This window comes from Urocitellus parryii, chromosome 13 (genome assembly GCF_045843805.1).
Source record: "Urocitellus parryii isolate mUroPar1 chromosome 13, mUroPar1.hap1, whole genome shotgun sequence".
Taxonomy (NCBI): domain Eukaryota; kingdom Metazoa; phylum Chordata; class Mammalia; order Rodentia; family Sciuridae; genus Urocitellus; species Urocitellus parryii.
The window spans coordinates 70844035-70858770 of record NC_135543.1 but is presented as its reverse complement, the minus strand read 5'-3'; the positions used below and the strand labels follow the sequence as shown (position 1 = coordinate 70858770).

General features: G+C 49.2%; 1 protein-coding gene across 1 annotated transcript in view; it reads left to right on the top strand.

The window, feature by feature from the left end:
* Ror2 (receptor tyrosine kinase like orphan receptor 2) overlaps window positions 1-14262 on the top strand; it is a 71854-nt gene extending 57592 nt beyond the window's left edge. Inside the window, exons 6-10 of the mRNA XM_077792218.1 lie at window positions 4449-4576; window positions 6211-6525; window positions 8275-8520; window positions 11316-11518; window positions 12678-14262. Of these exons, the coding sequence (XP_077648344.1) occupies window positions 4449-4576; window positions 6211-6525; window positions 8275-8520; window positions 11316-11518; window positions 12678-14123 (2338 nt within the window). The 3' untranslated portion in view covers window positions 14124-14262. The remainder of the gene's footprint in view (window positions 1-4448; window positions 4577-6210; window positions 6526-8274; window positions 8521-11315; window positions 11519-12677) is intronic.
* Window positions 14263-14736: the final 474 nt, after the last annotated feature.

Genomic DNA, 14736 nt, shown 5'->3' with positions numbered 1-14736 from the left:
TGGCTTTATCCTTCCAGGATATAACATCTGGGGGTGTGTGGTGTCGGTGTGTTCTTTACCAGTGAAGTTAATTTTACTCATTTGGGGGCAACTCCTTTCTCATTATATAGTTTTACTTCCCTGTGAAATTAAAAATAATTTATGAAAAAATCTTACTAGCACTGGGTTCGATTCTCAGCACCACATAAAAATAAAAAATAAAAAAGAGATCTTACTAGCATTTTATTGGGGTGGTATGGCACTGTGGGGAGAACTGTCACCTTAACATCTCGAGGTTCCAGTCTCTGAAGGTGTTTCCATGTGTTCAGGTTTCCTTTTCTTTATGCGATGATCTGAAGTTTCAAGTGTGGAAGTCTTGGTTATCTTTCGTTAAATCCACTGCTAAGTATTTGTACCATTTTCCAATGTAGAGTGCAGTGCCATTAGGTATGATCGGTTCATTCTGCTGTCACATCCATCTAACTCCAGTACTTTATCCTCCCGAGCTGAAACTCTGTCCCCATTAAGCACTAACTCCCTATTCTTCTATCGTCCCAGCCCTCGGTAAACACCATTCTATTTCCCTCTCTGTGGATTTGACCACTATTTCAGGTAGCTTTTAATGTTATTGCAAGTTCTTTGTGTATATTATATACATAATGCATGTGTGTGTATATACATATGACCTGCAGTAACATTAAAATATCAGTTTGCAAATGAAATTTATATATATAAATATATAGGTACAAGGGTATATAAATTGTATTTGAAAATTCTTGCTCTCATAAATATGCTATCGCTTCTTGTAGATTGAACTTATCCTGTGGCCTTGCAAAATCCATATTAGGTGTACTTATTTTTAAATATATCCCTTGGAAAAGTCTGAGTAAATGATGATATTGTCTATGACTAAAGACAGATTTATATCTTCCTTTCTAAACTATATGCCATTTATCTATCACCTAAGTCTATCTAAATACCTATCATCAACCTACCTACTTACTGACCTGTCACATTTTTCTTATTGTGGTGCTCAGTACCAACGTAGAAATGTTGGGCAGATGGGGCTGGGGTTGTGGCTCAGTGGTAGGGTGCTTGCCTGGCAGGTGTGAGGCACTGGAAAGACCTGGTATAATGATGCCACCTGCTTCCAAGCTCTTCTTGCTAAGGACTGCTTTGGCTATTCTGCATCTCTTATTTTTCCAGATGGATTTCATGGTTACTTTTTCTATTTCTATGAGAAATGTTATTGGGATTTTGATTGGGATTGCACTGAATCAATGTACAGTGCTTTTGGTAGTAGGGTCATTTTGACAATATTAATTCTGCCTATCCAAGAACAAGGTAGATCTTCCCATCTTCTAAGATCTTCTATAATTTCTTTCTTTAGCATTCTATGGTTTTCATTGTAGAGGTCTTTCATTGATTCCCAAGTTTTTTTTTTTTTGAGGCTATTGTAAATGAGGTGATTTTCCTAGTTTCTCTTTTCTGAGAATTTGTCAATGATGAACAGAAATGTCTTTGATTTATGGGTGTTAATTTTATATCCTGCTATTTTGCTGAATTCATTTATTCTATAAGATTTCTGGGGGAATTTTTTAGTTCTTCTAGTTATGGAATCATATTGTCAGCACATAGTGATGATTTGAGTTCTTCTTTCCCTATCTGTATCCCTTTAATTTCTTTTGTTTGTCTAATTGTTCTGGCTAGAGTTTCAAGAACTCTGTTAAATAGAAGCGTTGAAAGAGGGCATCCCTGTCCTGTTCCCATTTTTTTAAAGGGAATGCTTTCAATTTTTCTCCTTTTAGAATGATGTTGGCCTGGGGCTTAACATGGATAGCTTTTACAGTGTTGAGATGTGTTCCTGATATCCATAGTTTTTCTAGTATTTTGAACATGAAGGGGTGCTGTATTTTGTAAAATTCTTTCTCTGCATCTATTAAGATGATCCTAGGATTTTTATCTTTGAGTCTATTGATGTGATGAATTACATCTATTGATTTCCTATGTTTAACCTACCTCCCATCTCTGGGATGGTGACTATATTTCAGATATGTTTTTGTATTCGATTTGCCAGAATTTTATTGAAATTTTTTGCATCTATATTCATTGTAGATATTGGTCTGAAGTTTTCTTTCTTTCTTTTTTTTTTTTTTTGATGTGTCTTTGTCTGGTTTTGGAATCAGGGTGATATTGGTTTCATAGAATGTGTTTGGAAGTGCTCCCTCTTTTTCTATTTCATGAGATAATTTGAGGAGTATTGGTGTTAGTCATTCTTTAAAGGTCTTGTAGAACTCAGCTGTGTGTCCATCTAGTCCTGGGCTTTTCTTGGTTGGTAGGCTTCCGATGGTATCCTCTGTTTCCTTGCTTGAAATGGATCTGTTTAAATTGTGTATGTCATTCTGATTTAGTATATCATATGCCTCTAGAAATTCGTTGATGTCTTTGGTATTTTCTATTTTACTGGAGTACAAATTTTCCAAGTAATTTCCAAGTGTCTTATGTATTTCTGTAGTGTCCATCATGTTATTTCCTTTTTTTATCATGGATGTTAGTGATTTGAGTTTTCGTTCTCCTTCTCTTCATTAGCATGGCTAATGGTTTATCAATTTAATTTATTTTATTTTATTTTTTTTATTGTTGGTCGTTCAAAACATTACATAGTTCTTAATACATCATATTTCACAATTTGATTCAAGTGGGTTATGAACTCCCAATTATACCCCATATACAGATTGCTGAATCACATCAGTTACCCTTCCATTGATTGACAAATTGCCTTTCTAGTGTCTGATGTATTCTGCTGTCTGTCCTATTCTCTACTATCCCCCCTCCCCTCCCCTCCCCTCCCCTCCCCTTTTCTCTCTCTACCCCTTCTACTGTACATCATTTCTTCGATTTGTATTATCTTGTCTTACCCCTCCTTTCCTCTTATAAGTCCTTATGTATAACCCTGATCAATTTAATTTATTTTTTCAAAGAACCAACTTTTTGTTTTGTCAATTTTTTCAAATTTTCTTTGTTTCGATTTCATTGATTTCAGCTCTGATTTTAATTGTTTCCTGTCTTCGACTGTTTTGGGGTTGATTTGTTCTTCTTTTTCTAGGGTTTGAGATGTAATGTTAAATCATTTATTTATTGACTTTTTCTTCTTTGAAAGAGTGAACTCCATGCAATGAACTTTCCTCTTAGAACTGCCTTCATAGTGTCCTAGAGTGTGGGAGCCACTCTGAATGGTTCGCATTCTCGAGATTTCAATGTTATATCAGTGTTCTCATTTACCTCCAAGAATATTTTAATCTCTTCCTGGATACCTTTTGCAATTTATTGTTTATTTCATAGCATATTATTTAGTCTCCAGGTGTTAGAGTTGCTTTTTTTTTGTATTTTATCACTGATTTCTGATTTCATTCCACTGTGGTCTGATACAATGCAGGGTAGTATCTCTACTCTTTTGTATTTGCTAAGAGTTGCTTTGTGGCATAATACCTGGTCTATTTTAGAGAAGGATCCAGGTGCTGATGAGAAGAAAATTTATTTGCTCATTGAAGGATGATATATGTCAGTTAAGTTTAAGTTATTGATTGTATTATTGAGTTCTATAGTTTCTTTGTTTCACTTTTGTTTGGAAGATCTATCCAGAGGTGCATTTATGTGTTTATGCAGAACCACCTGCCCAGCCGCGTCTCACCATTAAGGAGCACTCCTGCGTCCCACACTCCTTTAACAATGCCACGGTGTTTGGGTTTTGTTCTTAATTAAGAGATTAATTTGAGAGCTCTTTCAGGTGGACAGAAATGCTGAACAGAAAGTCAGAGAGTTTCCTGTTCTCTCCCCTCACCCTCCCCACAGTCTCCCCTATTAATTACAGTTGATACATCATTGTGAACTGGACTCTGCTCTACATTCAGGGTCACTCTTTGTGTTTTACCTTCTATGGATTTTGACCCCCGTGATGACCACGATAATTGGCAATAGTTTCTCTGCCCTAAAAGTCTTCTGCATGCCTTTGCCCGTCCCCCCACTTTACCTCTGGCGACCAGTGGTCTTTTTACTGATTTCAGACTTCTGCATCTCCAGGGTGTCATATAGTGGGGATCACACAGTATGTAGCCTTTCCAGATTGGTTCCTTTCACCAGTAATGTGCATTTCAATTTCCTCCCTTCGTGTGGCTCAATAGCTCATTTCATGTTAGCGCTGAATACTATTCCACTGTCTGGGTGCATCCATTTCTGTTTGTCCAGTTACCTCCTGAAGTGCATCTTAGTTTTCTCCAAGTTTTAGCAATTTTGAACAAAGCTGCTGTAAATATTCATGTGAGTTTTTGTGTGGACTTCTAAGTTTTCAGCTCTGGGTAAATACTAAAGGGCAAAATTCTTGGATTGTAAGATGCTGGATTTAAAAATCAAATCATTGGGAATGTTTGATATCTCCTGCTGCGCTTACGGACCTTGTGTGCTTTCACCAGGGATGACTACCAGGAGGACGGATTCTGCCAGCCTTACCGGGGAATCGCCTGTGCACGTTTTATTGGGAACCGGACCATTTATGTGGACTCTCTCCAGATGCAGGGGGAGATTGAAAACCGAATCACAGGTAGGAGCCCCAGACGTTTCTCATGAGACATGAAGCCCTTGAAGGTCATCCTTCTGCAGGCAGCTGCCACTTGTACATTTTATTGTTCATGGCTCAGAGAGTGAATCTCTCTTTTTTCTCGCTGGCTGGGTACTATAAAGGAAAGAGGTCTGTGTAGCTCACGGATTCAGAGGCTGAAAGTCTAAAGTGCATGATTCCAGCTCTGATGAGTTCCCCTTGGCTTCATCACATGATGAGAGCACATATATAACAGGAAGCCAGAACAGCCCAGGGGGCCCAGGCTTGTTCTTTTATGACAAGAGAGATCTAAGCAGAATCCTAAGAGAACTACCTTGGACTAAGCCCCATCTCTTAGAGGTCCCACCACCTCTTATCTGTCAACCTGAGCATCCCTGATCCAAAAATCCAAAATCCAAAATACTCCAACACCTGAAACTTTCTGAGCACCCACATGACACAAGTGGAAAATTCCAAACCTAACTTTTGATGATTCAGGGCACACAAACTGTTTTGTGCACAAAATTATTAAAAATATTTTGCAGAATTGCTTTCAGGCTATGTGTATGTGGGTGAATTTTATGTTTAAAATTGGGTTTCCTCTGGACGTCTCTTTGTGTGTATGCAAATACTCCAGAATCTGAAAACATCCCCAAACCAAAATACTTCTGGTCCCCAAGCTGTGCAGATACGGGGCACTAGGACTGTGGACACTGAGTTATGTCACAGAACTAAAATGGGTTATAGGGAATCACGTTCTCTGCCAGCCTCCTCCTGGCCCCTTGTATAGGCTCTGTGAGCATTTTCACCCCACCGAGTGGGGTCTCAGCCAATCACTTGACTGAATGGGCTCAGAAGGACTGAGAGGCCTCAATCACAGGTTGACAAAGGTCCTGAACAGGCTGCTGGTGCCCTGGGGGGGGCGGGGGGGTCTTCCAAGAATAAGTGGGTGGCAGCAACGCCACCTGCTGGCTACAGATGGCACTTCAGGTAAAAGTCCTGGAGCTGGGGGGCCCCAGAGACTAACTTCCGTCTTCTCAGTTCTCTCCCGGTGTTGGAGGGCACAGTCTCCACACGGTGTGAAGGCAAAGGGCGCTGTCTTCAGCTGTCCAGGTCATTTATATAGACCAATCTTTCCTAGGTGAAAGCAGGGTGGGGACACAAGCCCAGCCACCCAGGCCCCATTTATTCCCTTCCTTCTCTCACCTGGGGTTGGAGGGATTGGTGCCTGGGGAAGAGGGACAGATGGCAGGGGCCACCTAGGGACGAAGGTTAGGGAGCTGTGTGCAGGCAGGTGTCCAGGTGCAGAAAACGGGCTCAGGGGGGGTTGGGGGTGCAGCCCCCTCACCGTCGCTCACTCGGGCCTCGCGTCTCCGCAGCGGCCACCTGGGGACGAAGGTCAGGGAGCTGGGTGCAGGCAGGTGTCCAGGTGCAGAACGCGGGCTCAGAGGGGGTGGGGGTGCAGCCCCCCACCGTCGCTCACTCGGGCCTTGGCCTCGCGTCTCCGCAGTGGCCACCTGGGGACGAAGGTCAGGGAGCTGGGTGCAGGCAGGGTGTCCAGGTGCAGAACACGGGCTCAGGGGGGGGGTTGGGGTGCAGCCCCCCACCGTCGCTCACTCGGGCCTCGCTCTCCGCAGCGGCCTTCACCATGATCGGGACCTCCACGCACCTGTCAGACCAGTGCTCGCAGTTCGCCATTCCGTCCTTCTGCCACTTCGTGTTCCCGCTGTGCGACGCCCGCTCCAGGGCACCCAAGCCGCGGGAGCTGTGCCGCGACGAGTGCGAGGTCCTGGAGAGCGACCTGTGCCGCCAGGAGTACACGATCGCGCGCTCCAACCCGCTCATCCTCATGCGGCTGCAGCTGCCCAAGTGCGAGGCCCTGCCCCTGCCCGAGAGCCCGGACGCAGCCAACTGCATGCGCATCGGCATCCCGGCGGAGAGGCTGGGCCGCTGTGAGTGCCCCACCCCGGGAGCAGAGAGGGGCGGTGTGTGGGCGTGAGATGGGGGCTCTGAGCTGGCCTGTTGCCCAGGGGCCCCATCTGCCTTGCTGAAGCAGGGCACAGCATCCAGAGCCTCTCTGTCCAGTCCCCCATCCCACAGGGCAGCCACCTGGTGGTAAAGAGCTGGGGATTTGAAGTCATTCAGACCCAGATCCACACCCTGCTTGAATGCTGTCCATCTTGGGGGACTGGAGCTAAGTCCCTTTACTCCCTGGAGCTTGGGATTTCCTGTCTCCAGATGGGGAGTGACCCAGGTTTCTGCCATGGAAACCTGCAGGGAGGTTGAGGAGAGGCCCAGCCTCCCAGCTTCTGTGATGGTCCACAGCATCTTGGGGAAAAGGTGGGCTCCAGCCCTCTCTCCGGACCTCTGAAGCCCAGTGCCCGGAAACCTGAAGGTTTCTCAGCCTCACACAAGTTGGAGACGTGGAGATGATGCATGGTGGGGGCTCAGAAGGACCCAGAAGCTCTGTGTCACTACAAAAGGGAATAGGGACGGTCTCCCACCTTCCCAGCCACCTTCCCCTGCAGTACAGGACCTCAGCTGCGGAGTGGGGCACTTGATTCTTCTGAACCTGGGGCTGGGTGTGTGTGGCCCCTCGGGGTCTGTAGAGGACAAAGCCCTGCTCCCCACTCCCTTTCCTGGCAGCAGAGCAGCCTGTGTTCTCCGGGTATGTAGTAGGCCCTGGCAGGCGGCAAGGCCAGTCAGGGAAGAAGGCACGGGACAGGGAGTTCTGCCGACGTCCCCGAGAACGTCAGGGTTGTCCCCGTGAGAGGTGAGACCCCCTCTCCTGGGGTTTCCAGAAGTGCACGGGGTGCCTTGCCAAGGCAGGTAGGGCCTGGCCTCAGGGTCCAGCATGTCCCTCATAACTCCTGGCCACGGGGCTTCCAGTGTGACCTGAGGGAGTTGCTTAGACTCCTGTTTCCTCATATTCCATGAGGGCAATAGCTCTGACCTTGTGCGGCTGGAATGAAGATTAGGCGAGTTAATAATTAAATCTTAGAAGAGGGCATGAGATAAACACTGGGTAAATGTTCAACAAACGCACATCCTTAGCTCTGGCTCCTCCATAGACACTGTTCTCACCGTGGCCGAGCCTGGCTTCTCCCTGGGTGGTGGAGGTGGTCTCCAGGTTGCAGGGCCAGGCCTAGGATTTGTCCTCGCTGCTTGTATAGTTTTTTTTTTTTTTTTTTTTTTTGTACCAGGGGTTGAACCTGGGAGCACTCAAGCACGACTTTGTATTTTATTTAGAGACAGGGTCTCGTTAAGTTGTTTAGCACCTCACCGTGGCTGAGGCTGGCTTTGAACTTGCGATCCTCCTGCCTCAGCCTCCAGAGCCGCTGGGATTTGTACAGTTCAATTCTGCTTTTAGTATGAGTGTGAATGAGGTGGGTGTTGACATTTCCAAAGGTGGTTTCGGGGCCGCGGAGTAACTTCTGACAGCTTTCCTTCACATATGTCCCTAAGGTGCCCTCAATTTCATTTATGGGCTTAAGACTTTATTGAGTCCTTATTTTTAATGCTGCTTTTCTTGGACGATATGTAAAATCCTTTGGTCTTTTGGAAATTCCCATTTGGGCTCATGCCGGCCAAGTGGGTTTGTTCCTTCCTGAAATAAATAGTTGAAGGAGGTGAACCCTGTACCCCCAGGGTGGGCCAGTTCCCCGGGTGTTCGCGCCTCCTAATGCGTCTGCCTCTCTCAGATCATCAGTGCTACAACGGCTCGGGCTCAGACTACAGAGGGACAGCCAGCACCACCAAGTCGGGGCACCAGTGCCAGCCCTGGGCCCTGCAGCACCCCCACAGCCACCACCTGTCCAGCGCAGACTTCCCCGAGCTCGGAGGGGGGCATGCCTACTGCCGCAACCCCGGAGGCCAGATGGAAGGCCCCTGGTGCTTTACGCAGAATAAAAACGTACGCATGGAACTGTGTGACGTACCCTCGTGTAGTATGTATTCTCTCTCTCTTTTTTTAAAATGTTGACTGTTGAGTTCACCTGTGATGAGAATGTTCTGTCTTGCCTCCGGACAGAGGGGACCACAGAGCCCCATCTTCACCATTGTGATTGTTTTAAACTAAACTGATGCTGGTTGTGACATCAAATCAGATCCTTATGGGGTGTCTTAAAATGGGAGAAGTCTGGAGAATGTCGTGCAAGTGGCCCATAAGTTCAGCTCACAGTGGCAGCTACTGTTTGCATTCTGGACCCTTCCTCCATCCCTTTACCTGGATCCAGTCCTGGAATTCAGCTGGCATCGCTGTCCCTCCACGGACATTATCACACAATATAAAGAAAGATGCTGCCCCCCACCCCCGGTCCCCCACTCCCATCTTTTGGGCTTTTCCCCTGCTTCTGAGCTTTCACGCACAGAACTGGTAGAATAAGGAGAAAATAGAATCCATGGTCTCTTAACGTTCCCTCTGAGCATCTCTGCTACATAAAAAATAGGAAAAGATTGTGTAGTCAATGGTGGAACTTCCGCGGTCATTGTCTCTGAGTTTCAATGGTGCACATTTTGGTAGTGGAGTAACTGAACTCAGCTGGGATCCGGAGTTGGTGGGTTGGTGGGAGACTGTGGGATCTTGCAGAAGGACAGGTCAATCTGTGGAGCAGCTAAGGCTCCCCTGTGCCTGGACACCCCCTCCTGTGAAGCCCAGGTACTCCCACCCTACCGAGGAGCGAGTACCTGTGAGTATTTATCCATCACGGTTTTGAAGCTGTGATTCGGTGGCTCCAGATTTATCATGGCTTTTGCTGAGCAGCTCAGACGCCTCTTCAGGAATGTGTGTTCATAGTAGGAATAAACTGTTAGAATGAACATACCAGGAGCTCAACCCTGATACAGCCCTTTAAATCTATTTCCTGCAAGGAAGGACGTTATTAGTGCCCATTAAGAAAAATAGGCACATTGTTTGATCTGGCAATTACTGGAATCTTATGTTGCAGAGGTAGCTGCATTTACAAGGCAGAAATGCAAGGATATTTCTTGCAGAAACACTCCCGAGAGCTAAATGCAAAATAGACTAATTTATCAGAAGGAGGTTGCATGGGATAGTGGAAGTGCATCCATATTGGGGAGTAGTACACAGCTATAAAAGAACCCACGGACCTGTCCAAAATATTTGATTCTGTTCCAAAACCAGGAGCAGGAAAATACAGGTGACATAATTCAATTTAAAATGAAGTCTGGTCTCATGTAAAACACCATATGAAACTACTGTTCCTGGATATCAGAATAGTTAAATGTCAGTGGTATCACGTGGTTGAAATTAAAATATACATAATAAATGGAGTATTAACCTATTAACAATATGATAGCTTTTAATAGCATCAACATGAACAGGGCTACTAGGAATATTTACTTTTTAATGCCACATTTCTGCAGTCCACTTTTTCCCCAATAAGCAGGTGTTGTGTTGGTAATTTTTAAAAGATCTTCACAAGGCAGATGATCATGTAATTGCAATGACAGAGTTCTTGCTCCTGATTTTGGCATGAGGGACAGCTTGCACTCCTCATCCTAATAATGGAAAACAAACTGGAATCTAATGTTCATGGGCCCTGAGGCTTCGGCAACATCTGCCTCCTGGACACTTTAGGGGTGGGGGAAATTGCTGGGTGGGGACAGAAGAGAGTTTTGACTTTCACTTTATTTGATTTTTGTCTTATTTGGAGGGCACAGATGAGACTAGGTTTGGGACATGGTGACTTTTCCTAAGAGAGCACGAGACTACTCATTTTGAGACCCAATCAATTTTTTCATAGATCATGTTGACCAGAAATTTTTTGTTTTCTTCCAATGGGGAGCTCATTGCCCCTGGTCATAGAGCTGTTCAAGTGTGGGGTAGTCATTTACCAAGCCAAGGGGTAAACATAGGACCACATAGTTCCCTGGGGATAGAGGGAAGTACCTCGAGAGAGCCCACCTTTCATCACATACAGGGAAGGGCTCAGCCTTCTTCAGTCAGGCCACAGGCTCTTAAATGCAGTAGCCTTGAAGGGCCAGAGGAGGTGCTGGGCTGGAGGGCTGGGCCAGCAACCCCAGGACACCCAGCCCCCAGGACCCATCCCCTGCTTCCAGTGGTCTTGCAGCCTGGCTCCTGTGGGCCCCGCTGCCACTTCCCATAAACCCTGTAGGGGGAGACAAAGCGCTGCTTTTCACCGGGAAAGAAAAGCAGAAGGTCGTTGAAAGCTTCCTACTGTTGGTACCCCCTGTTTTTCAAGAATTCCTTTACCCTTTTTGCATATTGTATTGGGCAAATTCCTGGATTTCCCTTGGTCTTTTAAATCAAATGCATTTTAAGTAGTATTCTAAAAGGCAATGTTAACATGATACAAAAATGTTCAAAAAATCAAAATACTGAAGGAGGAAAAGGTCGTTTCTAGTCCCACGTTTGAGCCAAGTTTGACCCACCATGGTCAAGGACATCAGATGTCTTTCCTAAATCTCACCCAAATCAGGAGGGGAGGAGACCTTGGTGACAAATGTGATCCTGCCCAATACCTGTTCCCACGGTGTCCAAAGCACCAGGAAAGAAGTGTTTGCTTCCCTGTGGGGGTGGTCTGTGGTGGTCTCCACAGTAGGATGAGCCACGTATATTTTTTAAGGTGTGGTGTACAGCTTTGCTCCTCTGTGTGATTTATTGGATCGTCCACGTGCTTTGCCTGGGCGGTTGGTGGAGAACTGAACTGAAAGGGGGATGTTTTCTCAGGAGTCACCAAAGCCTCTTTCTCACTCGCAGGTCCCCGACACAGCAGCAAGATGGGCATTCTGTACATCTTGGTGCCCAGCATCGCCATCCCCTTGGTCATCGCCTGCCTCTTCTTCCTGGTCTGCATGTGCCGCAATAAACAGAAAGCATCCACGTCCACCCCTCAGCGCCGGCAGCTGATGGCCTCGCCGAGCCAGGACGTGGAGATGCCGCTCATCAACCAGCACAAACAGGTCTTTGCTTCTGTCTTCTAACAAGGCAGCTTTTTGAGGCTGTGTCCTCCAGGGTGGGTCACCTGGGAGACCCCGGTTTCTTCATTTCCTCCGTACACAGCACACAATTTTATCTTGCTATTTTTTTTCTCTAAAATACATCGGTGTGTGTGTGTGTGTGTGTGTGTGTGTGTGTGACTTTAGAAAATGAATGGCAGGCATATTTGGAATTCACTCAATATGAAGTGCACAGCTTCTCCCCCACAACTAGACCAGGGCCCCTTGTGTGGCCCAGCAAACAGTCTTGGCTGCTCAGGAGCCTCAACTCTGTCTACAGGGTGACCTAAGAAAAAGGAAAAAAAAAAAAAAAACAGTTCCACAATTTGAGGCTGCCGGTGGCATTTTTAAGGGCCTGGGACCCAGTTTCCATTCCGGTTGGTCTTGCTGCATTGGTTCTGGGGGAGGCAGAGAACACCAGTCTTTTCATGGGGGCAGGAGGGACCAGCCACCTCTGAGAGACGGTCCCCGCCCTGAATGTTCTTAAATGAAAGGGAGGCAGGTGGGAAATTCTGAAATGCAGCAGGTGCCAAGCAGGTGCCCGCCCTGCCCGCCTTCCTGCGGGGGTTCACCTTCGTCTCAAGCTCTGGGGAGCGCTGTCCCCCCAACTTGGAAGGGCCCTCCGAGGTGCTCAGGGAGAGTGGGCTCACCCACCTCTTCAGCCAGGGAGGTGCTGAGGATCGGCCGGGGGCTGGAGCCGAGGAGGATCTTGCTGTGGTGTGGCCACACACAGGAGGGATGTGGAGGCAGCCCACGGGGAGAGTCCAGGGCGGCTGTGGGAGAGCTGGTGCTCAGGCGCGGTTGCGGGACATGTGTCTGAGTGTGAGTCCGTGCAGACACACACGTGTGCACACACACGTGGGGGTGGAGGGAGGTCTGCAGCAGCACCTTGGTCACATGTCACATTCTGATAGGCAGACGGGTTGGGGCCGTGGGAGGACTGGGACAGCCTGCATCAGAGCACATTGTGGGTGGCCACGTGCAGGACAGTTAGGACCAGGGGGTCCTCTGCAAGGTGACGGTGGCACAAGGGATGCTTCTGACCCCTCCCGCTCTCCCTGCTCCTCCTCTGACGTTGGCCATGGCCAAAAAAGTTTGATTGGGGGCTTTTCTTTTTTGACAGGCCAAACTCAAGGAGATTAGCCTGTCCTCGGTGAGGTTCATGGAGGAGCTGGGGGAGGACCGGTTTGGCAAGGTCTACAAAGGCCATCTGTTTGGGCCCACCCAGGGGGAGCAGACCCAGGTGGTGGCCATCAAGACGCTGAAGGACAAAGCCGAGGGCCCGCTCCGGGAGGAGTTCAGGCACGAGGCCCTGCTGCGGGCTCGGCTGCAGCACCCCAACGTCGTCTGCCTGCTGGGCCTGGTGACCAAGGACCAGCCCCTCAGCATGATCTTCAGCTACTGCTCGCACGGCGACCTCCACGAGTTCCTGGTCATGCGCTCGCCCCACTCGGACGTGGGCAGCACCGATGACGACCGCACGGTGAAGTCGGCCCTGGAGCCCCCCGACTTCGTGCACGTCGTGGCGCAGGTCGCCGCCGGGATGGAGTATCTGTCGGGCCACCACGTGGTGCACAAGGACCTGGCCACCCGCAACGTGCTGGTGTACGACAAGCTGAACGTGAAGATCTCGGACCTGGGCCTCTTCCGCGAGGTGTACTCTGCCGACTACTACAAGCTGACGGGGAACTCGCCGCTGCCCATCCGTTGGATGTCCCCCGAGGCGATCATGTACGGCAAGTTCTCCATCGACTCGGACATCTGGTCCTACGGCGTGGTCCTGTGGGAGGTCTTCAGCTACGGCCTGCAGCCCTACTGTGGCTACTCCAACCAGGACGTGGTGGAGATGATCCGCAACCGGCAGGTGCTGCCCTGCCCGGACGACTGCCCTGCCTGGGTCTATGCCCTCATGATCGAGTGCTGGAACGAGTTCCCCAGCCGGCGACCGCGCTTCAAGGACATCCACAGCCGGCTGCGGGCCTGGGGCAACCTGTCCAACTACAACAGCTCGGCGCAGACCTCGGGGGCCAGCAACACCACGCAGACCAGCTCCCTGAGCACCAGCCCCGTGAGCAATGTGAGCAACGCCCGCTACCTGGGCCCCAAGCAGAAGGCCCAGCCCTTCCCCCAGCCCCAGTTCATCCCCATGAAGGGCCAGATCAGACCCATGGTGCCCCCGCCCCAGCTCTACATCCCCGTCAACGGCTACCAGCCAGTGCCCGCCTATGGGGCGTACCTGCCCAACTTCTACCCGGTCCAGATCCCTATGCAAATGGCTCCACAGCAGGTGCCCCCTCAGATGGTCCCCAAGCCCAGCTCACACCACAGTGGCAGCGGCTCCACCAGCACAGGCTACGTCACTACGGCCCCCTCCAACACCTCCGTGGCAGACAGGGCCGCTCTGCTCTCGGAGGGCACCGAGGAGGCTCAGAACGTCCCGGAAGACGTGGTCCAGAGCCCCGTGCAGGAGGCAGAGGAGGAAGAAGATGGCTCTGTCCCAGAGACGGAGCTCCTCGGGGACAATGACGCTCTGCAGATGGACGAAGCACAAGTTCAGCTGGAAGCCTGAGGGGCACACAGGGCCCAGGCACCAGGAGATGAGACCCCACTGTGACCCCACAGGGACTCCGACCCCCTTTGAGAGATCACAGACCACAGTGATCACCAGGGCCCGGGCACGGGAGGGCTGGTTTGCAGACTCAGTGACCGAAAATCCTGCACCTGTCTTGTCCATTCTCTGCGCTCAGAGCTGCCTCTGGGTCCTCCTGTTTGTCTGGAGGCCACACCTGTGCCTGAGCTGGGCAGGGGCCCCAGTAGTGTGACCTCTTCAGGAGCAGGACACACAGTGAGCCCTGTTCTGCCTGCACTCATCCTGGTGCTCCATCACCAGTGAGCTGCGCAGTCCCTGCAGAAACACAGCAAGGTCTTCACTCCGTATGGAATGTGGATCACGTCTTAGAAATGTGGGGAGGACAGGCCTGTGAAGGGGTGGCAGGTGTACCTCGGGCTCTGAGATTCTCACCCGCCAGCCTGCTGGTTCAAGGATGGAGGGAGCGCCCTTTCTCCCTGCTGCCTCCCAGCCAGAGATGAGCAGGACAGCACACTGCCACCTCCCAGGGTCCCAAGAAACAGGGGCTGCTGAAATGGGAGCCCCCGATGTTCAAGCAAAATGTGCCTTTATA